Source organism: Ursus americanus, chromosome 27 (assembly GCF_024610735.1).
Source record: "Ursus americanus isolate L20-20 chromosome 27, mUrsAme1.1.p, whole genome shotgun sequence".
Taxonomy (NCBI): Eukaryota; Metazoa; Chordata; class Mammalia; order Carnivora; family Ursidae; genus Ursus; species Ursus americanus.
The window spans coordinates 39,963,565-39,989,277 of NC_142153.1; the positions used below are offsets into that span (position 1 = coordinate 39,963,565).

At 36.5% G+C, this 25,713-nt stretch overlaps 1 protein-coding gene across 4 annotated transcripts in view; it reads right to left on the reverse strand.

Annotated features, from left to right (window-relative positions):
• Positions 1–5,305: 5,305 nt before the first annotated feature.
• The window catches only part of CFAP97 (cilia and flagella associated protein 97), a 34,604-nt gene continuing 14,196 nt past the window's right edge, over positions 5,306–25,713 (reverse strand). For all 4 annotated transcript variants that reach the window (XM_045785792.2, XM_087856531.1, XM_045785791.2 and 1 more), the window contains 3 exons: positions 15,920–16,188; positions 7,948–8,098; positions 5,306–6,807 (listed from right to left, as the gene is read on the reverse strand). In XM_045785792.2, the coding sequence (XP_045641748.2) occupies positions 6,680–6,807; positions 7,948–8,098; positions 15,920–16,188 (548 nt within the window). In that variant the 3' untranslated portion in view covers positions 5,306–6,679. The remainder of the gene's footprint in view (positions 6,808–7,947; positions 8,099–15,919; positions 16,189–25,713) is intronic.

Below are 25,713 nucleotides of genomic sequence, written 5' to 3' on the forward strand. Positions count from 1 at the left end.
TTGAAAACAACCAGAAAAGGGATTCAAAGTATTTAAAATAAAAATCTGCTTGAAGGCACTGCAGTCACTGATGCCCACTCCATGTCTGTTTTAACCCGATTTGAGACTTTAAGCGCCCTTGCTGCCTGTCAGAAGCAAAAGTAAATCCTGTCTGGAAGAAAACACCATCCAGAGCAGGGGTCAACAAACTCTTTCTCTGAAGGACAAGACAGTAAATATTTTAGGCTTTGTTGGCCAGATCGTTTTTGACATAACACAGCTTTGCCACATTGCACAAGCAGCCTTGGATGAGAGAAATGAAGGAGGCATGGCTGTGTTCCAGAAAACTTACATACGAACACTGAAATGCGAATTTCATATAATATTCACGTCACAAATATTTCTTCTGATTTTAAAAAACCACTTAAAAAGGTAAAAGCCACAATACAGACACTAGGCTGCTGGCTCATGGGTTGTAAAGTTGCTGACCCCTGATCTACAGTTCCAAGTTTTTTCTACACTTTTTCATATAAACCAAAAACACAATCAAAACTTTAAAACATCCTACTAAAAATATATTCTAGGGGTGCCTGGCTGGCTCAGTTAGTTAGGCATCCAACTTTTGATTTCAGCTCAGGTCATGATCTTAGGATTCTGTGATCGAGCCCCACGTCGGGATCCATGCTGAGCGTGGTGGAGGCTTAAGATTCTCTCTCTCATTTTCCCCTTCCCACGCTTGCAGGCAAGCTCGCTCTTGAAAAAAAAAAAAAAAAAGAATATATATAAATATATACACACTCTAAAAGAGCCCATGGGTTAAAAAGTAGAAATCACAATGGAAACTTGAAAATAATTTGAACTTAATGGAAAATAAAATACTATGTTACTAAAACTGTGGGAAACCACTAAAGCTATGCTCAGAAGAAACTGACAGCCTTCAATGCATTTACTGGAAAAGGAGAAAGAAGGCTGGGGGCTCTGGGTGACTCAGAAGAGCATGCAACTCTTGATCTTGGGGTTGTGAGTTTGAGTCCCATACTGGGCATAGAGTTTACCTAAAAAAATAAAAAGGCTGAAAATAAGTGAACTACACATCCATTTCAATGAATTAGAAAAATAACAGCAAATTAAGGCCAAAGAATAAAGCTGGAAGCCAATAATTAAGGTAACGGTATCATTCTGAAAAAGACAACAACGTCACATGAACTGCGTAACTAAATGTGAAAAGCAAAACGTGTGGAAAACAATGTAGCAGAGTATCTTCATACGCTTGGGTAAATGAAGAATTCATAAAATTCAATATATAAAAACAGTGCTAACTACAGAAGATTGATAAAGTGGACTGAAGTAAAATTAAGCATTTCTGTTTACAGACATAATTTATAGTGAAAAAGCAAGCCAGGGGGCGCCTGGGTGGCACAGCGGTTAAGCCTCTGCCTTCGGCTCAGGGCGTGATCCCGGCGTTATGGGATCGAGCCCCACATCAGGCTCCTCTGCTGTGAGCCTGCTTCTTCCTCTCCCACTCCCCCTGCTTGTGTTCCCTCTCTCGCTGGCTGTCTCTATCTCTGTCGAATAAATAAATAAAATCTTTAAAAAAAAAAAAAAAAAACAAGCCAGACTGGGAGAAATATTCGTAAGACAACTCACACTGGGACTGTATTGTATCTAGAACATGCAACTGCCCCTACGAATCACCAAATGGACACCCAACCGAGAGCAGAATCGGCACTCCCACAAGGTACCCCAACGGCCAATAAACACGAAACGTGTTCCACTCATTATGAGTCAGAGCAGTGTGATTCAATCACATGATAAAACCGCACAACCACCCAAATGGTTAAACTGAAACGACGGACACTAAATGGCAGTGAGGACAGGGAGCAACAGGAACTAGTTAGGACACTCACGCTGGAAAACTCTCTGTGGACTCTACAACCCAGCAACTTTACCCCTAAGTACATGCCAAAGGCAGGCACATGTAATCAAGACAGCTACAGAAAATCTTCGTATTAGCATTACTTGTAATAACCAAAAACCTGGAAACCACCTCAAAGGTCCGTCGACCACAGAACAGATAAATGCATCGTGGTACAGTCATACGCTAGACTATACAGACATGAGAACCAAAGAATTACAGCAACACCACGAAATATGCTCCACAAAGCAGGCAGACACAAAGGAATCTAATTCTATTCACAGACAATCAAAAACAGGCAAAACCACACAAGGGTGTTAGAAGTTTAGGTAAGTTACCTTTTGGCAGACAGAGAGCGTCATGACCGTAGGGAGCCCCCTGGGACCTTGTGAGTCCTGGCAATAGTCCAACTCTGGGTCTGCTTAGTGGTGATGCAGGGCTTTGCCTTATAACAACATATGAAGTGTACATTTATGTTTTGTGGCCCTTTCTGTATTTCTGTAATATTTACATAAACGGTTAACAACAAAATCTTTGGAATGCCATTCTCATGTGCCTCTCACATTCCCCACAATATAATTTCAAATTAAATCTTCTCAAATTAATGGTAGGTTTTTCTAGTTAGTATACATAATTACATGCAGAGAAGATATATTTACTTAGTACTAAGTATCTTCTTCATGAGGGTTTCATATATATATATATTTTTCCCTAGCAACTTAAAACTCAATAAAAACTGGCTTACAGTATCAGGCAGGTGTCCAAATGAAATAAAACAAAGCATACTGCAAACTTGGAGATCAGTTATAATTTCCAAATACATGAAATAAACATGTGATTGTTGGTGAAGACTATCATTGTAACACAAATACTGTAAGAATTTGGAACCATAGTTTTTTGGTAACTATCTAAAATTTTTTTTTTCCATCTTTTAATAGTGGATGTGAAATTAGATTCCTAGGAAAAAACCCCGTGTCTCGTTATAGTAAATTAATGACATGTTACCTCTTTTTTACTTTGTAAAACAGTAAAACCTTAGAAACATCATCTTAGAATAAATAGTGCAACTTACCTGAACTTAAAAAGTATACTTTGAAACAGAGGCATAGAACCTTCAGCCTGTATCATGGTGGCTCCAGAAATCTCTCTCAGTGGCTTAAAAACCAGTCACCAGAACTTTAAAATCAAATAAAACTTCCTGCTATGATGTGATCTTATTTGCTGGAAGCATCCTTGAACTCTGAAGTTGGGAACTCAAATATATTACTGCTGGAACCGCTCAGTGATTTATTCCAATGGCATTGTGGTTATTAAACCCTCATAAAAAAAGTTCCTAAACTGATGTTTTAGCAGCAACTTTTAAAAAGGGAATTTCTTATCACTCTTAATGCATGTGTAATGTTGATGTGGACACTTTAAAAAAAAACATTCCATGAGGCTATACGAGTATCCAATGCAGCATTATAGCAATTTTACAGAACAAATTAGATGATGTGGTTTGAAGAGATGATGACCAACAATGTAATTATAAGCAAACTCTTTCCCACACAAATGTCATACTTTCAAAGATATAAATAGCTAATATCCCCCTCCTTCTAACTCCATTCTAATTCTTAGGTTTGTAAAGCACACAGAAGTTATTATTCTAAGCTGACACCTCTTAATTTATGGGGAAAAAAAAGGAAATGCATCTGAGAGATGGGTACAGGATCGAAACTCAATTATCCTTAATCCTTTCATTTCTTTCTTCACTATGTCAAGCTATTCTTCAGGCCTAAAACACGTAACACATTGGGTAATTAAAAAAAATGTTGATTTTTAAGTTTATTACTAATTTATTCAGGGCAATAAAGTAGCCATTACCATTAAGAACATTTTTTAGGATGGTATACAATCATGTATAGTTAAGATTTTGGCATTTAAGGTATTAAACATTTTATGAATTTAATTAAAATATAATAAATTCAACTTGTGTCTCCAACTTTATGTTGGTCATAATACTTTTCATAGTGTGCAGTATTTGAATCTGAAGATGAGAAGCACACAAGCATTACAATGACCTCTTTTTAAAGTTGTCTAGATTTTGGACACTGGGTTAATGGTTTGAAAACAACTGCATTACACTCTATTTGTGAGCAAACCAGAAAAATTTTATTGGAGTAGTAGCTAAGAATGCAGCTTTTTAATGGAGACTGAAAAAAGTAGGGAAAGTGTGAGATAACAGCTATCCCTTAGAATATAATAGTTCAAAATCTTTCCAAAAATCTTATTAAAATGGAGGCAACATCAGTTTATCATTTGACAGGTATGAAAATAATTCTCAATAAGAATCTTGCCTAATAATTTTTGATCTTGGATTAGTACAATTTCCAGTTACAGAAGTAAATCTTCTAAGTATATAAATTGGGTCCAAGTGAACCAAATATATAATAGTCCTAGATTATCCTTTACCTTTTTATAAATTCTTGAAAATGCAAATAGTATACTTATGATTCCTTCATAAAAGTGTCCCTTAAATCATAACAACTTCAAAGTACCTTGACTTATATCAGAGAATAGCATATTCAACTCCTATCCTTCTATTTTTACTTACCATATAAGAATAATGACAACAGAATTATAAATTCTGCTTTGAAAAGATGGATATTGTTGCTCTTCCCAATGTTTATTCAAGTTGAATTCCTGCTATCAGCAATACTTAGATTAACCTCCCCTGCCAAAGCAGTAAAAACTAAAGGCATTAAATTAGTACCCAAAATCAAAGTATAGCTTTATCTATAAAATTATGTGTTGTATCCTGACATAGGACTGCAAAGGCCGTATAAAATATATTCAGAGACTAATGTCATTATGAATGTAAAAGGTTTTAAAGGTTTCATATATATATATTTTTCCCTAGCAACTTAAAACTCAATAAAAACTAGCTTACAATATCAGGCAGGTGTCCAAATGCTGAGTTTTAAATTCAGCATTATCTTTTCTCTAAGTTGGTTATACAAACATTAAAAGTGCGATAAGCTAAAAACACAACAAAACAAAACACCCTTGGTTTAGTATAACCAAAATTAATAAATAAATTAGAGCACTAAATGATCTAGGAACTTGGTCACCAGAACAGAGCATCAAATAACAATGAACGAACATTACAGCCCAAAAAAAGCAGCAGAAAAATCTCACAGATTGTGTTCCCGTGAATTTTTTTTAACACCGGTGTTCCCACACTTCACAGGTCGTATCCTAAAAAATCCATCAATACCAACTTAAGACCAAGAAATTCTGAATGGATATTTAGCAAAATGCAGTTTGGCTTACTGCCCAAAGTGGTAAGAAACTTAAGTTTGGCAAACATGCTACAAAGCTTGAGCTAACCTGTAAAAATAAACAACAAAGGTAATTGATCAAGAATTCATATTAAAAAAAGAGAAATTGGCATTTAATATGGAAACTTTCCAATATATTCTAAAGGTATACTAAAAAGGCCAGCAATGAAAAAGTGATGACTAAGACAGCAGAAGCAACCACAACTAAGATATACTTTGTTGTATGAAATGAAAGTCCACAGATTGACAGAAAAAATTCTAATTTCGAAAGTCAAGTATATGACACCCTATTTGCCATTACTAATTCCATTAAGATGACTAGGATTTCAAAAGTGGCATTGGCAAAAATGGCACTTCCAGGATTCAACACAAAAGCCCAAACCAAACAATACAAGAAAATCAGATGACATTTAAAGTAGCCTCAACAAATGTGTGGTATTTCTCCTTTACCATTTATACTTTAGTGTTCTTTCTCAGCCCTTAAAAACAGTAGTTGGAATTTCTAAAGCTTCAAGACCATGCATTTCTTATTTATCTTCTCTCTTAATACAGCAAACACTAAACGTAACACAACTTGTTAACAGTATCACTTAAACACTGTCCTGACACAACTGAGGATCTGCTTCTTGGCTCCTCAAACTGGTGGTGCTATTTTGCTCAACAAGTATTTGCTTTTGCTTATGGTCATCTGGTCCTTGGACAACCTAATCACCATGTAGTGGGCTATAGCTCTAAAGTCTACCTACCTCATTTCTCAGAATCTTCAGTGTTATTTTACCCGAATGTGTAAGAATATGGAAAAGGGCCTTTCAAGTTGAACTTCCTAATACTCACAGTTTGAAATGGTCTGGAATGATTGATCACATTTTTAAGCTCTAACTCAGCACACTTACACAGAGGTAGTAGATGCCTTTGGTGAATCACAAGGGCTGCCCTAGCACAAGCTTCTCTCAATCTGCTCACCAAATCTAAATCAGCTCCACCAGTGAAAACAAATTTCAAGTTCTGTTTCATAATAAGAAAGTGTACAACCAAGTCTTACAATCAAATTATGAATTATACCACCTAAATTCTGGAGCATATCAAAATTTAGGAGCTATGCTCATGGTTTAAAGCTTATGAAAAACCACATAAAACAAGAACAATACAGTTAACATCTTGGATCCAATGTGCAGGGGTATTATCACAACTGTTTTGTCAGTATAAGAGCTGAATCAATTTCTATGTTGAGAAAATACACATGCATACTACCATTTCTCTATCAAATACATACACATCTCATAGAAACATATCCTCATAGGAAACACTGATTTTACATTGTCTTTTTGAAAACAATTTTGCATTGAATGACAATAAAATTACAACTCGTATATCTTAAATTAGAGATGCTTACACACAGAATAGTAGTAATATACAAGAGCACTTCAGTAAGAACTGGATGAACAATGCTTAAAGTAAAAAGTTTTTATAACCAAGCTGTACGAACATTAGGGGGCTTAGGTCTTAGCAACAGGCCACTGGACGTGTCAAAAACTGGTCGCTCACTCTTACAACTGAGACCACTGGTAGCACTTGATGTTCTAGAAGCTCCTCCTGAAAATATATGAAGAACAAGAAATAATTTTATTTAAACTAAATACATACATCATTACCTGATAAACTTCACTCCTAATTTAAAATCCAGAATAAATTTTTCTTCTCTATCTCACATGCATTTTTATTAGCCTAATATAATTCTCAAACAGGAAGGCACTTCAGAATTCCCTCTGGAGATTAAAAATGTATTAATAAACATGCCCAGACTCTAAACTAGGGGATTCTGATTCAACAGATTAGGGATGGGAATAAAGGTTTTAGAAAGCTGCTCAAATGATTCAAGTGAAAAAACAAAAGATCTTTGTATAACCATTTATGAATTTATTCAACAAATAATTTACCACATTCAAGGAACAATGTATGAATTACTGGAACAAGACCCTATCTTAGTCGCTAACTATACCAAGGAAGTGATGCCTAAAGAATGAAATGAATGAATGGAATTACTAGTCATGTGAGTGTTTAAGACTCACATGAGCGCTGAGGAGTTGGGACATTTTAAGTGGGTCCAACTTTCTTCTAACATTGGCATCTCTTTTTTATAGTTTAGAATGCATACGTGAAGTAACAGCACAGGCTTCTGTACATGAGAATGTCTGGCCTTTCCATGTGTCACATACCCTAGCGCTAAGTGGTTACTGCGTGCTACATTTTCTGGGACACACCACCAGCGGGGTGTGTGCTGATTACAGATCAACCATTAGGATGGATTCTGATGATTCTACAGACTAATTCCTGTTTTAGATAATCCAGTGAGGAAGACAAAGTACATATAAGGGCTAAAGATATTACCAAAAATTCTTAACTGGTTAGGGGGGATGTTTTAGCAGCTTTTAAACAGCATTATCTACTCATTTCTTCCTTTAATAAATGTAATGAAATTAAGTCTCTCCATTATTGAAGGCTCTACTGGTATTTTCAATTGTTTTTATCTCCCTGTTTCTTTCCTATGCTGCCATTACACACTGCGAGTGAAGCCTGAAATTAAGTGAATTAACAAAAGACAAAGCATGCCAGTGAAAAATAACAGAGTGCATTCCAGAAGTTAGCTATTTTAAACTCTATCCAATATGTTGTATTGTTTAAAAAGGATGAAATACGCAAACATAATTACAAAATAATCCTGAATATGCTTACTTAATGGGCTATACTGGCCAAGAGTTGATCTCACTCGTCTTGAGGACGGTGATGAGCTGAGATAACCCATATTCCGATGATAGTCCATCAGCTGGTCAGAGCGTTTCATACCAACTGTTGGTTTCACAGCTTCAAGCCTTTTCAATAAAGCCTTCATTGAAAGACAATCAATTTGAAAGTCAATGTTAGGTAAGTATCAATAAACAATAAGTTATAGTAATGACTCAGCAAAACAACAGCAATACGTTTTTAAAAAGGCAAATACTTTAAAAAAATTTTTAATTCCAGTATAGTTAACACAGTGGTATGTTAGTTTCAGGTGTACAACACAGTGATTCACCAATTTTATACATTATTCATGTGCTCAACATGATACATGTACTCTTAATCCCCGTCCCCTATTTCACCCATTCCCCCCACCCCCCCACTCTGGTAACCATCAGCTTGTTCTCTATAGTTAAGGGTCTGTTTTTTTGCTTCTTTTTTGTCCTTTGTTTCTTAAATTCCACACGAGTGAAATCATAAGGTATTTGTCTTTCTCTATTTTGTTTAGCATTATACTCTCTAGATCCATCCATGTTGCAAACGGCAAGGTTTCATTCTTTTTAATGGCTGAATAATATTCCATTGTATATATACCACATCTTTTTTTTTGTCCATTTATCTATCATTGGACACTTGGGCTGCTTCCATAGTCTGACTATTGTAAAAAATGCTGTGATAAACACAGGGGTACAGATGTTCCTTCAAAATTAGTGTTAAATAGGAAAATATTTGATAGAACCTGATATTTATGAAATAAAGATTTTAAATCACTTTTGAGATACTATATGAAAAAAATATGCTTTCACAAAAATCTAAGGGTTCACCTATCCTGTAAAACAACTATGATTTTAACACCTGATCACAGGCACATCTCTCTTTTAAGTCGGCTTACAATCTTAGGAAAGGTGCTATAAGGTGAAATACATTAAACCATAGAATGGACAGAGTGGGAGTACTATAATGCTAAAAGTCCAGTGTATTCAACCGTAGAAATCACCATAAACCTATCTAAACTACTATAAGTTCTGTATATGATTACAGAGCCCTGGCTTTCAACCTGTTTACTTTCCAGCTGGGCCCCAACATAGGACACTGAGGAGAGGCCAAGTGTGCAGGGCTCTCAGGTCCCCCACTCCTAGTTTCTACCAGCTCCTCTATGCTTTCCATGTTGCCTGTTTTATATACTAAAGATTCTTCATCAAATTTAGTTTGGAAAAAAAAAGTTTTTATTGGTAAGAAGTTTGAAAATCAACTACTCTAGAATGCAAAAGTTCTAAAAGGATACATAAACCAACTAGCCAAGGCAACATAATATCCAATAATGTATTTTTAATATGATTCAGTAACAGAATCTAATGAGTAACATTCCAAATTTTATTTTTTCTTCATATATTAGAAGGTGGAAAGAGTTTCTTTTGCTTGATTTTGACAGGCATCATTGAGAAAGGAATATTTAAGCAGACCAAATGGATCAAGGAATTGATCTATGGTTGTTTTCGTATCTCTTTATTGAATTAAACTATCTCTGTATCAAGGTGATCTTTATTTGAAAAGAGAATGTTGTTCAGCACTCAGATTCTTGTTAAAAAAAACCAGCCTCCTGAGTTCAGTCACAGGACAAGTTTTCTTGCACAACCTTCTGCCTCAACTTAGTCTTTTTTTTTTTTTTGTGGCAAAATATACATAAAATTTGCCATTTTAACCATTTAAAAACATATAGTTCAGTGGCATTTAGTATATTCATGTCATTATGAACCATGACCACCAATCACCTCGAACTTTTTCTCGACTTTGTGTTTGCTCTTATCAGTCTCACCCCCGCCCTTCTATTCTAGTCATTCTAATCGGTGTTCTGAGTCATTCCAGAGAAGAGATAGACGGTGCTAGAACAAGTCAAAATACTCCAGAGGAGGACTGTAGAGAAAGGAGGGAAGCAGAAAACTGACCAACTGAGAGATCTCAGCCTGCTAGCTCTTTTTTTTTTTTCCTTCCCTCCATGAAATGGCCTTTCTCGGTTTTTAGTCTTCTAAGGATAGAACAGATCTAACTCGCTGAGGAAGCCAGACCCAACTAGAGTCAGTGATTTTCTTTGCTGAGCTGAGAGTTATGATTTAAACACGGTACCATCTGTAAAATCTATGGTCTTGCCACATCATAGCATGTCGTCTTTCTCTTGTTGCACACAGAGAAGCTGTATAATTTAGGGGCAAAACCTCCTAAGATTATACCTTTTCTACCTACAGTTTGTAATTGCTCTGAGCTCTGTAAGACACTGGAAGGAATATTAAGAAAAAAATATAAAATACTGTCCTGTAAGGTAATTTATAGTTTGGGAAGAGAACACTACTGCACACCTGAGTAAGCAAGACATTTACAACTGGTTAAGAAATTTCCTATGTATCACATTGTCAATGTATTTTACTGAGCAGAGCAACATTTGCTGTGCTGATTATCCTCTCAATCTGATTACTGCCCTCTGAACTGCAGAGGGTGGGATGGACAGGATGGAAAACTTGGTATTTTCAGGTAAGTACTAATTTTGATTTTTTGCTGGTAGAAGCCTCATTATTTTTTAGATAAACTAATTTCCTAAATTTACTTGGCTAAATGTATTTTTTTTTAATTTTAAGAAAACTGCAATGCTTATTCATCAGATGTAAAACATACAAAGTAATTATGATCAAAATCAACTTTGAAATAATCGAGATATCAATGCTATCCAAATCACATAGAACATATCATACAGGAGTTTGTATGTCTTCTAGGAATATAATGAGCTAAGCAAAAGCTAAGGGATATCAAACAGAAATACCTCTTGCTTATAAAGACTATCAAAATACAAAGTATTGATTACAGTATAAACCCTAAAATTAAAAGTAGATATATTTTAATCTAGTCATTTTAGAACTTCTGGGTAAAACTTAAAAAGGACAGTTCAAAATATTTTAACATTTGTTATTAGTGATCAGAAATGTAAGCTATCTAGTCAGAAAGACCCGGATTTAAATCCTGGCTCTGCCACTGATTATAGACAACGTGACTTGATATAGATATGTTCTCTCTCTCTCAAATAAAATCTTTAAAAAATATATATTTTAACAGAGGAACTCCTGAGTGGAAAGATGTTCTGCTTTATTGCCTATGTATTATTTCTCTGAATTTCAAATTGACTAATTACATACATATGTAATATGTGTATATACATATATTCTCAGAAAGTTAAAAAAAATAATAAATTAGCTCCATTTGAACTCTAGGTTCTAATCCTTATACATTCCTTCAGGAATGTAACTTACTTCATTCCCTGATCTTGCTTCAATTACTCCTCACACCCTTTTTTCACAGCTCAGGAAACTGATGTACATTTAAAATAATGAAATAATCTCATTTCTTTTAGACAGTAATGTGAAATATAAGCTAAATACCCTCACTGACCTGACCCCCTCGCCTTCTGCTAAAATTATTCTGATGCTCTTTCATGATAATAGGATTCATGTTATATTCAAATGAAGATAAGGAAATATGCTGTAACAAGAATATTTCGAAATTCATGAATTAAAAAATGAGTCCTCTTTTTGGGCAATGAACAAGTCTGAGTCTTTATGTAGCAAGCACGCCCTCTACTGGATAAAATTATTTTCTTCTTTATTCCTTTTATTTATTTCCCTTGTGAATGAGAAGGAAAGGCAATTATTTGCCTCTGGAAACATATAATAAGATTGTGAACTTCACCAGAAAGAGTAACAGTATGCTTTTAACTCTAAAGCACAGCACACTTAGTTTTATATAATACCTTGGCCCTAATATCTTAGCTACTCAGCACAAAACGATTTCTTTGTTTTGAATTGTCAGTCTAAACAGCCTCTGGATGGCTAACAAGCTAAAGTAAGAGAACTGGAACAGAACTCCTTTAGCCATCGTGCCTGTCGGCCATCTGCATTGGTCTCTATCACTAGGGATGGGGTAAACGAAGGAACACAAATCATAAAAATGTAAAGGAATGGACCCTGCTTGTGCAGCACATTTGACACATGACTACGAAAGTGCTCGTGTGTATACACGTACGTATGTGTGCATGTGTGTTTGATTATGAATATTCATTGTTAATATCGATATCAAGTCACGTTGTCTATAATCAGTGGCAGAGCCAGGATTATGAACAGGCTAGCAAACATTAAAAAGGGTATCAGCTCACACAGAGGAACTATTAGAGCTAATGTGGATCTAAATAAGGATTTGGTAGGTACCTGATTATAAAATAAAATCAAGAGTTTATAAAAGCAAGCAGTTAGAAAATGCAATAAGAAATCCCATGCACAACAGCACAGAAATACACAGTTTTGAAGAAAACCATAAAACTTAACTAAGGTAGAATATAAAAAGGGCTGAACTAGAAAAAAAAAGAAGGCTTGAATAAATGGAATGACGTACTATCAGAAGGCAGTATTTTAAGAGTGCCAAACACTCTCCAATTAAAATATAAATTTAACACAATTCCAAAGGAAATTTCTAATAGATTTTTAAAGAAGAAAAATTAATCAGTCATTATGAAGACTTGTAGGAACAGCCAAAAGTTTTATTTTGGTTTAGAGACTGAAGAGTTAAACATAAATGTAAAGACGAGCTCTCCTTGCAATAACATAATAAATGATATTTCATAATAAAATGTTTATTTTGCTGGTTCAGCTTTTAGTTACTTTCTTCACTTTTTATTTTTTTTAAAGATTTTATTTATTTATTTGACAGAGAGAGAAACAGCCAGCGAGAGGGAACACAAGCAGGGGGAGTGGGAGAGGAAGAAGCAGGCTCCTAGCGGAGGAGCCCGATGTGGGGCTTGATCCCAGGACTCTGGGATCATGCCCTGAGCCAAAGGCAGATGCTGAACGACTGAGCCACCCAAGCCCCCTACTTTTTTCACTTCTGCATGAATTAGTTTTTGATTTAGAGCTGCAATGTCCAAGGTCACTAGCCACATGTGGCTACACAGCATTTGAAATATGGCCAGTCCAAATTGTGATAAGCTCTAAATGTAAAATCTACAACAGATTTCAAAGACTTGGTACCCAAAAGAGAAAAAAAGAAGTAAAATATCTCATCGTTAATTTTTTACACTGGTTACGCATTGTAATATTTTGAATGTATTAAGTACATAAAATAGTTTATCAGAATTTCACCTGTTTCTTTTGACCTTCTTAATGTGACTACTAGAAAAATTTAAATTACACATGTGGCTCACATTGTATTTCTACTATTCTCAAGTATACCAAATAAGATTTTACTATCAAATGGGACAAAAATATTGCTCACATAGACAAATCACTAAGTATGTAAAGTAAAAAGAACAAAACAGTGGTAATTCTCCAGTTTATTAAAATAGCTGAAATGTACAACTGAGGGATGACAGAAGCTATAAACAGAAGCTGCTAACAGGTTTCATCCCAGTTGTACAGAGAACAGCCACTATATATTAATGGTTTCAACTGTTGAAAAATAAACCCAGGTTCCTCAAAAAGATAAATTAGGTATATACTCAAAGGAACTGGAAGCAGGCACTTGAACAGATACTTATATGTCAGTGTTCACTTCAAAATTATTCACAAATAGCCAAAAGGTGGAAATCAGGGGTGCCTGGGTGGCACAGTCATTAAGCATCTGCCTTCGGCTCAGGGCGTGATCCCAGAGTCCTGGGATTGAGCCCCATATCAGGCTCCTCCGCTGGGAGCCTGCTTCTTCCTCTCCCACTCCCCCTGCTTGTGTTCCCTCTCTCACTGGCTGTCTCTCTCTGTCAAATAAATAAATAAAATCTTAAAAAAAAAAAAAAAGGTGGAAATCACCCAGGTGTCCATCAACAGATGAATGGATATTCCAAAAGTGGTTCATACACATAATGGAATATTATTCAGCCAGAAAAAGGAATGAAGTTTTGATCCAGGCTACAACATGAATGAACCTTGAAAACATTATGCTATGTGAAATAAGCCTGACATAAAACAATGAATATTGCATTATTCCATTTATAAGAAATCTAGAATAGGCAAATTCATAGACACAGAAAGTGGGTTAGAGGTTACTTGAGGGGAAGGGAGAAGAGAGAGTTATTAATAGGTACAGGGTTTCTATACAGGTGATAAAAAAAGTTTTGGAAATACTGATGGTGCCACTGAAATGACCACTTAAATCAGTTAAAATAAAATTTTACATTATATGTTTTACTATAACTTAACAAAATTAATAATATACCAGAACCCACTGAATTGTACACCTTAAATGGTTATGGTATGTGTGTTATCTCAAAAAGCTGTTCAAAAAATTAACCCCAAAGTTTGGTAACCTGCATATGCTTCTGCTACCTGCCAGCTGTCTGACCTTGGGCAAGTCCCTGCGTCCCACTCCGTATCTCATTTTCTCCTCCATGACAACACTGACTATGTCATTAAGTTGCTATGAGGATTAAATGACCTAAAATTTGTAAACAAGTATGTACTATGTAATTGCTTGTTAAATAAAATAGTTTCCAGAGTCATGTGGGAGAGTAAAAACAGACAAAAAAGGTAAACCCAAATGTTCGTGACATGATTTCAAATTTTCAAAAATCATGAATGAATCTTGAAAAACTGCAACAGTCGTGTGCAGAAAGGTATCCTGTAGCTTATTACCCACCAACCTCATTTCAACTTGCTCTGCTGTTCCCTACTCGTTGCCACATTTAGGGTAAGGCTCCTGAAGGGTTTAAGACTACTATTTTCTGTAAATACACCTCCCAGCTCCCCAACTCTTGAAATCAGTGAAGGCAGTTAACAAATTTTTACAAAAGCTGGTGCAAGTCTTGGTAAGCACGGTTGAACAGGACTGCACTGGTGATGAAATATGATGAGGATGAATTCTGGAAACTGTTTCAGTCATCTTAATAGCTTTATCGGGGCGCCTGGGTGGCGCAGTTGTTAAGCATCTGCCTTCGGCTCAGGGCATGATCCCGGCGTTATGGGATCGAGCCCCACATCAGGCTCCTCCGCTGGGAGCCTGCTTCTTCCTCTCCCACTCCCCCTGCTTGTGTTCCCTCTCTCACTGGCTGTCTCTGTCAAATTAATAAATAAAATCTTAAAAAACAAAACAACAGCTTTATCAATTATTTTAGCTCTGAATTTATGTGCTCATTAGGGTCTAATTTTAGTTTAAGACAATACCTGTGTTCAAAATCTTGGCTTAGCTCTTTACTCACAAGCTGTGTGTCCCTGGGTTAGTTACCTTGTTCCCTTTAGTCTCAGTTATTCTATCAGTAAAATGGGGATGGAAACAATACCCACCAGAAAGAATTACTGCATGATTCAATAAGCTAATAGTTGGAGACACTTAGAACAATGCCTGACATTTAGTTTAGAGCCCAGAAAATATCAGCAATTATGATGAATGCAATTTTATGAAGAAAATGATATGCTACGAAGAATAGTTTTTAATGTGAAGATTTTCAACAGTCCCCATATGTATTCCTTAGAACACTGAAGTATTAACTTTATGATTTTTAATAATCAACGTCTTTCAGACATTCAAATAGCTGACCAACAAGGATACAATACAGTGAAACAGATTTGGCTAGGGACTGAATACTTCACAGAAGATACATGTATCTGACCCTTGGAATACCATTTCCTGTACTACTGTCTGACTTAATGCACCTAGCCAAGTAAGAGAGCTTTTGGTATTTTCATCCACTGTTCCCTTAAGATAAAGCTTGATGATGAAAAAAAAAAAAGGCATGTATTGTACATTCCAGCTCAGAGCTCATTATGTATTTCATACCATATATATCTATACTTACTTTAACATAATTAAGTTTGACAATGTGGCTGTTATCTGGTTTCCTGTAAGTTGGCCTTACAAATCATTACAATTCATTTTCTTTGATGACTAAAAAATTTTAGTTACTTACCAAATTTTCTCTTTCAATCCTTTGTTGTTCCCTCTGTCTGTTGAGGGCACTATGATATAACTTAGGGGGATGAACAATCGATCTTGTAGGAATTGTACTTTTGCTTCCTGATTTTTCAGCCTGTCTTGACAGTTCTTTCAAAAGCCTCTGATTTTCCCTATCAATCTGTCTCACCTCCTCTCTTGTGAAAGAGTAGTTTTTCCTTGGTGCTACCGAAGGCTGATCAAAGTGATGTTTTTGTGGTCCTTTTTTATCTAATTGCAGAAAAGCTAAAGAAGTGAACAAGAAAAGGAAAAATGACTAACCAAGGTGCACAGCAACATGGTGGTGTGTACTGATGCTTAACTCTTAAACACGGAAACTGTATGAATTCATGAAAAGGTATGTATGAAATAGTGTTAATGACATCCAGACTACAACTATGTAAAAAGAATTTCAGAGGCAGCTTAGAGTTTTATGCTCTGTTGGGTTCTTTGGGAATAAAAGCTATACACTGAATGGTGAAAATATTTAAAAAAATGTAGATGGTATGAGTTCTAAGGCAGGTATAATTTATGGAAAATGCCCTTGTCATGTCCATTTTATGTTTCCCTAAGGCAGCTTAATAGTTGGGGAGGTTAGAAACCTCTGGTTGACTAAATCAACACACCAATACTTCAATTTAGATAGTTTTTGTTAGCTGGAGGGCATACTTAAAATATAAGATGTCCTCAGCAATGACCAATGGAAACAAGAGTTAAAAACGGACAAAAACAAATGCAGAATATTCTGAAACTTTCAACTTAATCTGAAAATATTTTGTGGTTTTAATAACAACATTAAAACAAATACTTCTACAATAAAAATCAAACATTTTATTCCTAATTAAACATAAGCCAAAACGAATCCATTATATAAAAATAAAAAACCAATAAAAATATTTTGCATATTATCAAATGAAATTTTTTATTTATTTATTTATTTATTTATTTATTTATTTATTTATTTATTTATTTATTAAAGATTTTATTTATTTATCTGGCAGAGATAGAGACAGCCAGCGAGAGAGGGAACACAAGCAGGGGGAGTGGGAGAGGAAGAAGCAGGCTCCTAGCAGAGGAGCCTGATGTGGGGCTCGATCCCAGAACGCTGCGATCATGCCCTGAGCCGAAGGCAGATGCTTAACGACTGCACCACCCAGGCGCCCCTCAAATGAAATTTTATTAACATGCTTAATTTTTAAATTTCCATAACAATTTTCAGTAAGTCACAATTATTACTAAATGTTTGTTAGAAGTTCCTAAAAATACTAAGCTTGCTCAATGTTTCAGCTTAACTCTATACTCAAAATGAGTTCATCATATCAGATTAACTGACTGAAACACTTGTTTACAATATCTTTTTTTTAAAGTAACTATTATTCGTTTTTACTTAAGTACCTTTAATTCTTTTACTTGCTTAGCATTTTACACTGTTAAAAGCACAGTGCTATAAGGGGAAGAGACATTTTTAACCCCAATTTTAAAATGTGACCAGTGCAGAGAGTCAAATCATTTGAACAAGGTCAAAAGAACTGGAAGTCTACCTCCCTATGTTTAAACCAAAGACTATATAGAAACTTAAAAAAAACAAAAAAAAGAAAGATTAAAACAGTGGCTTTCTGATAGGAAAAATGAGAGAATTAATGGTTGGTAATTTGTTGAAAATCATACCAAGGTAATGGCAAAACCTGGGAACACACTTAGAAAGATACAGATGCACTGTACATAACTGAATTATCTTGCTTCCAAGAAATGCACATTTTGTAGACTTTAATAAGGTTTCTAGATTAATTTAGCCGCATATGAAGCCTTTAAAATTAAATTTTAAAGGGAATTAAAAGCTATTGTCCTGATGGCATTTTAAAAAAAGTTTTTAGAAGTAAAATAAGGCAATAGCAAAAAAAATAACTAGAATAAAGGAAGTTCAATCTAGTTCATTTAAAAAAATAGCAATCTAGGGGCGCCTGGGTGGTTCAGTCATTAAGCGTCTGCCTCCGGCTCAGGGCGTGATCCTGGCGTTCTGGGATCCAGCCCCACATCAGGCTCCCCTGCTGGGAGCCTGCTTCTTCCTCTCCCAATCCCCCTGCTGTGTTCCCTCTCTCGCTGGCTGTCTCTCTCTGTCAAATAAATAAATAAAATCTTAAAAAAAAAAGAAAAAGACTGAAACATTCATTTAAAAAAAAATAGCAATCTAACTTTCCATGATGGAAAAAGTATATATGGAGTACTACTTACATACTGATACCACATATCACTATTAGTTTTCTAGAGTGGCTATATGCTTTAGTAATGAGGCAACCTCAAATACTTGGTCCATTATTTTTCCAATTAAGATCTAAAAAAATCTTTAACTTGAATAAACTTTCAAGAATACAAACATATTTATATAAATACATACATACATATTTAAACTCACATATTTAAGAAGCATTGTTTTTCCTAATTTTCTTTAACAAAACAATTTTGTTCCAACTCTTTATATCTTTCAATATCATGCTCATCATCACTAGATGCACTTACTGAGTCAGTCATCTAACACCAATCACTAGAGGGATCAGCTTTACTTTCACCGAGGCTGAGACACAGCATTTTAAAAAATGTACAAGTTATGCTATCACTGGAAATTTTATTCCAAGCTATATTAAGTCCTTATTCATACATTAGTTCTTTAAAAAACTCCATCCTGTTGGCATATGCACGATCCCTATTAAAAAACAACAATGGTATGTTATTTTTAAAGGTTTAAAGAAAAAAATCCAACACCTGTAGTTGAGAGGTCACAATTCAAGGAATAATAATCAAATTTACTAAATTTCTTTGTCTTCTTTATGAACAACTGGTCAGATGAGAAATTCTGTGACATTCTTCCTGTCCCCTTCCTTTAAATCTGGGCAGGTTTGTGGCTGTGAGGACCAAAATGATACAGCCCAAAGTGTGACTTTCAAGGGTAGGCAAAGGAGGAGATGCAGCAGCCCCCCACCGCCCTCCCACCTTGTTTGCTGGAATAAATACTTGTGCTTAGGCCCTGAGCCACCCTCTGTGTCTGACTAGCTTGAGGCTGCCATGTTGTGAGGAAATCAAACCACATAAAGGGCCCATGTGGAAGCATTATGACCCTAGTCTCCTGAGTCATCCTAGGTTGCTGCTTTATACATCGAAGTTTTGTGTTTTGTTATCAGAGCAATAGTAACTAATGCAAAATCTGGTGCCGGGAATTAGGGTACTATTGTAACAAAAACCTAAAATACATGGTACGAGCTATCAGACCCCATAGCAGTAGAGCTGGAAGGTCTGGAGATGGTTGGTGTAGAGGATGGAGTGGCAGAATTTCAGCAAAACTGTTGGCTGCGGTGACAAGGAAAATGGGGAAAATACCTCCCAGTGGTGGATTTGGCTAAGTAGATCCCCAGGCAGGATGCTGAAAGGATCAATGGTTTATTTTATCCATAATAATGAAAGAGGAGAGAGAGAAGCTTTAAAAAAAAAAAAAAAAAGGAACTGATCAATTTTCAGTCAAATTATAGAGAATATAAAAGAACTAGGACTTGGATGGCTCAAGAATGTATCTACTACTCCTTCCTAATCTCTCCTGACAGAAGACTGTCCAAATACTCAAAGAGCTATGACGGAGGAACCATGAGTGAGGAGTTTTAGCTGCACTTGGACCAGATTTAGACCCTGGACGGGGAGGTGGGGCACGGAGGGGAGTGAGATCTTTGGAAAGGGGGAATATGTTTTTGCATCTGAAGGAATGTAAATCAACGTGTGGCCACAGGCTGAAGAGGCTCTGAAATCTGTCCATAAACCTGACAGTCCTCCCATTAGGATGGAGGGTATGTGTCCCTCCCTCTTAAATCTGGAAAGGTTTATAACTGTTTAAACTAACAAAATATGGAAGAAATGATGCTGTGTTACCAGCACGGTCACATTCTGAGGCTAGGTCATAAAAGGTGATGAGGTTTTTGCCCTGTTTCCTTGAACACTGTACTTGGAGCCCTGAGCCACCAAGAAACCTAGCTGTACTGAGGCTGCTATCTGTGAAGAAGCCAGGACCCATGGAGAGCTGCAGTGGGCCCTTTGCTCAGCAGTCCTGGTCTTTAAGTCTCACAATCCCAGACACCTGACATGTCAATAACCCAGCACTCAGAGGACTCTAGTCCCTACGGTTAAGTCACCCCTGCCTCTGAGTCTCTCCACACCCCAAGTGTTGGGGTGATTTGTTTTGTACCAATAGTAATTGGCATTTCATCACTTAAAAAAAAAAATTGTGTAAGAGACAAAATACCTGTGGACCTCGTTCAGCCCATACACAGGCAGTTAATTTTGGTGTGTATGATATAATTATCAGTCTTCCACAGTGATTACGGCTTTGCCCATTTCATGATATAGTTCTGTTTTGCTTTTTATCACACATTTCAAATCAATGGCTGTTCAACCATTTTGGTAGATTTAGTCAGCTTATTAATGTAAAAAACTTCTTTGTCCCTTCATGCTTTTCCCATCTTGAATTCTATTTTGTAAACTATTAGGATCGATACTTCTATTTTCTCTTTATTTTCATTCCTCCTATACTATTTAAAATGTCTTTTTAAGTTGGATTTGATTTAAATTCTTAAAGATGCTCTGATGGTATCTTCTGGTAAGTTAAAACCATCTACTTATACTGTTTGATCTCTTTCTACAATCTTCCTCTCTTTAAGTGCTTTTTTGTTATTTTTTTCCCACTTTTACCCCTTTAGGGAGATTGACTGTGTTATTTTTTTTTTCCTCTAATACACTTTAGATGATATATTCTAATTCTATGCTCCTAGAAAAGAAGTTCTTAAACTTCTTGGTCTCGGGACCCTCCAAAGAATGTTTATATGAGTTACATTTATCACTATTTACCAATTTAGAAATTAAAAAAATACTTTTTTTTTTAAAGATTTTATTTATTTATTCGACAGAGATAGAGACAGCCAGCGAGAGAGGGAACACAAGCAGGGGGAGTGGGGGAGGAAGAAGCAGGCTCCCAGCAGAGGAGCCTGATGTGGGGCTCGATCCCATAATGCGGGGATCACGCCCTGAGCCGAAGGCAGACGCTTAACCGCTGTGCCACCCAGGCGCCCCAGAAATTAAAAAAATACTTTAAAGATTCATCTCAAAATAATAAACCAATGATAGGCTCACATCATTCTTTTATAAAAAAACAAAAAGAAATCAGTGAGGAGAGTAGCAGAGTTTAACACTTTTGCAAATATTTTAATGCCTGGTTTAATAGGAGACAGCTGGATGCTCATATCTGCTTCTGCATTCACTGTAGTGTGCTGACCCTGTAGTGTAGCCCCTGGAGAATCCACTGTGCACATGTGACAAGAGAACGTAAAACGCAAATCATGCCTTAGTTTTATTAGTGAAAATAGTGTTGTCCTTGCAGCCCCTCTCTAAAATCACTGAGCTCTGTTTCAAGTTTATGTTCTTCATCTGTGAATCTGGTGCCTCTCTATTGATTTTAGAGTCTGTTTGCTGCAGCCTCCCAGTAAAGGGGTAAGATGTGCCACCAGGGAGGATGGGGTAGGAGCCAATCTCAGGACAGGCAGCTTCTTCCTTCTGGAGTAAAACAGGGTCCATACCTTCCCCTCGGGTAAGGCACCTTGCTTCACTCCCTCCTGTGTTGGTGTCAGTTTAGCAGTAAGTTTAACCACTTTCTTTACTCGTCAATGCTTCCTTAATCCCGTTTCTTTCTCTTATATTAGTTTTTCTTCTCAGAATACATCTCTAATAATATATTTAATTACTTCATACAGAATCTAGGTGGTAAAATATGAGGTGGCATGTTTCTAAAATGTGTCTGTTTTGCCCTCAACTTTCTTTCTAAACTGACCTAATTTTACCTATACAAAGAATGAAACATACCTTCAAATCTAGTCCTGTCAATTTATTCACTGTTGTCCAAATATATGACTCATGCCATAACCCAACACATAAATTTTTGTTTACTCCACTACTTCATTTTTAAAACATCCTCTCGGGGCGTCTGGGTGGCACAGCGGTTAAGCGTCTGCCTTCGGCTCAGGGCGTGATCCTGGCGTTATGGGATCGAGCCCCGCATCAGGCTCCTCTGCTATGAGCCTGCTTCTTCCTCTCCCACTCCTCCTGCTTGTGTTCCCTCTCTCGCTGGCTGTCTCTATCTCTGTCAAATAAATAAATAAAATCTTTAAAAAAATAAAAATAAAACATCCTCTCTGCCTGCCTATTCAATGCTTTACAGCTCCAGGCCAAAGAACCAATTCCAATCACACCTTTTCAACATTTACATAGCAAAGGCAGGCTAGGGGTGGGGATAGGAAGCCCCCCAAATCAGCATCTTATTGAGCAAAAAGAAGCTGAATTATTTAGAAATTCTACTAAATTTTCGAGATCTACTTTAAAGTTAGATATCAGATAAATAAAGTCAAATATCTAACAATGCTAGTCTACACTAATCGTCCCTTCTGACAGTTCTCACAGAACCCCAGAACTCTGAATTTAGAATACACCTTAACAACCTGTATCAACTGCCTCATTCTACAAATGAAGTAATTGGGGCACAGAATAGTTACTGCTTGTCTGTGGTCACATGGATAACACTCAGAAGCCGAAAGTCTTCTGATTCCACTTCTAGAATTTTCTTCACCTCACTATGTAAGTAACCAAGCTCAATACTGTTTCCTATTCTCTGATACTTGATTTTACATTCTTTGATTAACCTTTGTTTCACAGGCTTAATATTTTATAGTTCAAATTTACAAACTTGTCAACACGTCATTTTAAACCAATAAATCAATAAATAACATTAACACTGTTAGCTATACAGGCATCCCTCACCATCTGAACTCTGGCCCAATACTTACTCTAGTAACTCACTAAATTTTTTACTCAAAACGGTAAAACTATTTCAAATATCTTTGCATTTAACCTAGTGACAATGTTTAAATTGAGAGGGTGTGTTCGGGTGAGGGTAAGTGAGAGGGTGAGAGTATGCTGTGTTCCCACCTCACCTGTCCTCTGATTGGATCACATCTCCTGCTCCTAATCTGTGAGATGTGCTATGCATTATCACTATTGTTTTCTTCACATTAAGTGGAAAAGGTTGTGAAGATATTAGCTGAGACAGAGACCTAGAACAGCCCATAGAACAGAAGTTGAAAGTGATAAAGTGTATTGAGAAATGAGCGCAGAAAAGGCACAGCTTGGCCATGCACACATCTCCCTCTCACCAGGTCCAACAATTTAGTTTTATGAGGAAAACAAAGAAAACTCAGGAAAATATTCTTGGATCTGAAAAACAGTTGGTCAATCAAGCATGAATAACAATTTTGAAAAACTAAATACAAAGAAATGCTTTATGCAACAGACTGATAGCTATAATTAGTGTTTAAAATCTTTCACTGTTATAAAGAAACCTTTGTGGAGTGTTATATTAAAGACTCCAGTAACAGAAGTACTGAGCAGCAAAATGCCACCTTTGTTCCTGTGCCTTTAAAAGCTCTGAACAGTACTTTCAATCAGGTCACTGAGATCAGGGCTCCCTACCGTGCAGCAGTATGAATAAATTTTCCTTCTATATTTAGCCAGTTACTGTGTTGAACAGCATTTCAGTGCTGCAATTATATTTGGAAAAACTGTTTAGGGATTTTGGGTGGGAAAAATACTTAGGCTTTCCATATCCAACTAAGTTTCAAAAATGAATTAGATAGGAATAGTGAGGGATACCTACATTTATTTTCAGTGAATCCAAATAGATTTTTAATGTCTTGAAACTCAACACTATGGTCCTTGAATTAGCATTGGTATCACCACTGACCTGACTAGAAACGTAGCTCCTCCTGGTTCTACTCTAGACTTAATGAACAGACCAGAATCTGCATTTTAAAAGGCTCTTCAAGTGACTTGTATGCATGCATTTTTTTTTTTTTTTGAGTGGGAGAGGGACATAGAGAATCTTAAGCAGGCTTCTTGCTCAGTGCAGAGCCAGATGTGGGGCTCGACCTCACAACCCTGAGATCCTGACCTGAGCCAAAACTAAGAGTCTGACACTTAAACCACTGAGCCACCCAGTGCCCCTGTATGCAAAGGCATATTAAAGTTTGAGAAACTCTGGCCTACTGGATAAAGTTGGTTGCCCAATAAATATACATTTCTACTTTCCTCCTCCTTAATTCTTAACAAATCTCCCCATTCCCCTTTTAAAGACACCCACCTATATCCCTTTCCCATGAAGCCCTGTCCCTAAGGGGAAGCTGACCTCCCTTCTCCTGATTCCCACTCATAACTTCAGGGTGAGTCTGGCCCATAATTATCCTATTCCTCTTGCCAATGACTGTCTTACAAAAAGGAGTATAACCCAATTCTGGACAATGAGACATAAGCGAGTCAGTTCAAAGTGCTTCTTTAAAGTTTCCTCCATTCAGAGAGAGCCAGAGGAAGAGATAGTTTCCCTTTCTCTGGATATTCTCATGTCTGGATGTAAATACTAAAAATTGCTGAAGACATCTCCTACTAGCCTAAGAATGAAGCAAACACCACAGCTGGGGAACACACTGGTAGAACCTGGGTCTCTGAGGACATTTTTGAGCCACTGAATTGGTCAACTCTCAAGCCTGGTCTATCTCTGGAATTCCTATTAGGTGAGAAACATTGTTTCATTAGGAATTTCTGTTTCCTGCATCCAAAATCATCCTAATACAAAGAGATGATCATTGATAGTCCTAACAAAAGCTCAGATATCACAAATTATTTTCCATTAGATGGCTTTTTAAAATCCGACAATTCCAAAAGAGTGAAGTGTTTTCTTCCTAAAAGCTTTTTATTGGATGTGTCCCCTCCTTCCCCCTCTCCGTCCTAGGATAGAGTGGTCCTTATAATTTGTGGAATCAAGGGGCGCCTGAGTGGCTCTGTCGGTTAAGCGGTTGCCTTCGGCTCAGGTCATGATCCCAGGGTCCTGGGATTGAGCCCCACGTCAGGTTTCCCTGCTAGGTGGGGAGCCAGCTTCTCCCTCTCCCTCTGACCCTCCCCACTGCTTGTGCTCTCTCTCTCTCAAATAAATAAAATCTTTAAAAAATAATAATTTGTGGAATCAAAAGTACTTATAAAAATAAGAAATGGAACAGTGGGCCCTTAAAATGCAAATTATAATTTAGTCAAACAGTATTTAAAAAACACAATAAAACCTGCAAGTTATATTATACATTTTCACTAATTTTCTATAAAATTATTTTTTTCAATATCCATTTATACTTTTTTCAACCTAATTTTAAAGAAAAAAATTTTCTTACGATTTTAATTTATTTATTTGAGAGAGCGGGAGGGCACACATGCGGGGGTGGGGAAGAGGAGTAGAGAAAGGGACAAGCAGACTCCACGCTGAGGGCTCAATCTCACAACCTTGAGGTGGTGACCTGAGCTGAAATCCAGAGTCTGATGCTTAATCAACTGAGCCACCCAGCCGTCCCTAAAGAGTTTTATGAGATACTTTATATGCCAAATGTTAGGCTGCCACTTTTGAACACATATAAATCACATTAGAAATTAAGAACAACTCAGCACTAGAAATAACACAGAAGAAAAAAAGCAAATATATTAAGATACACGTTACTAATACAAAGCATTAGTGACCAGTCTACATTATCTCATCAGATACATTTTTACGATTTAATTTCAAACACCTTCCAATTTTTGCATTACAAATATTATTTTATAAAACAATTCTGTTGGGGTGCCTGGGTGGCTCAGCTGGTTAGAGCATGTGCCTCA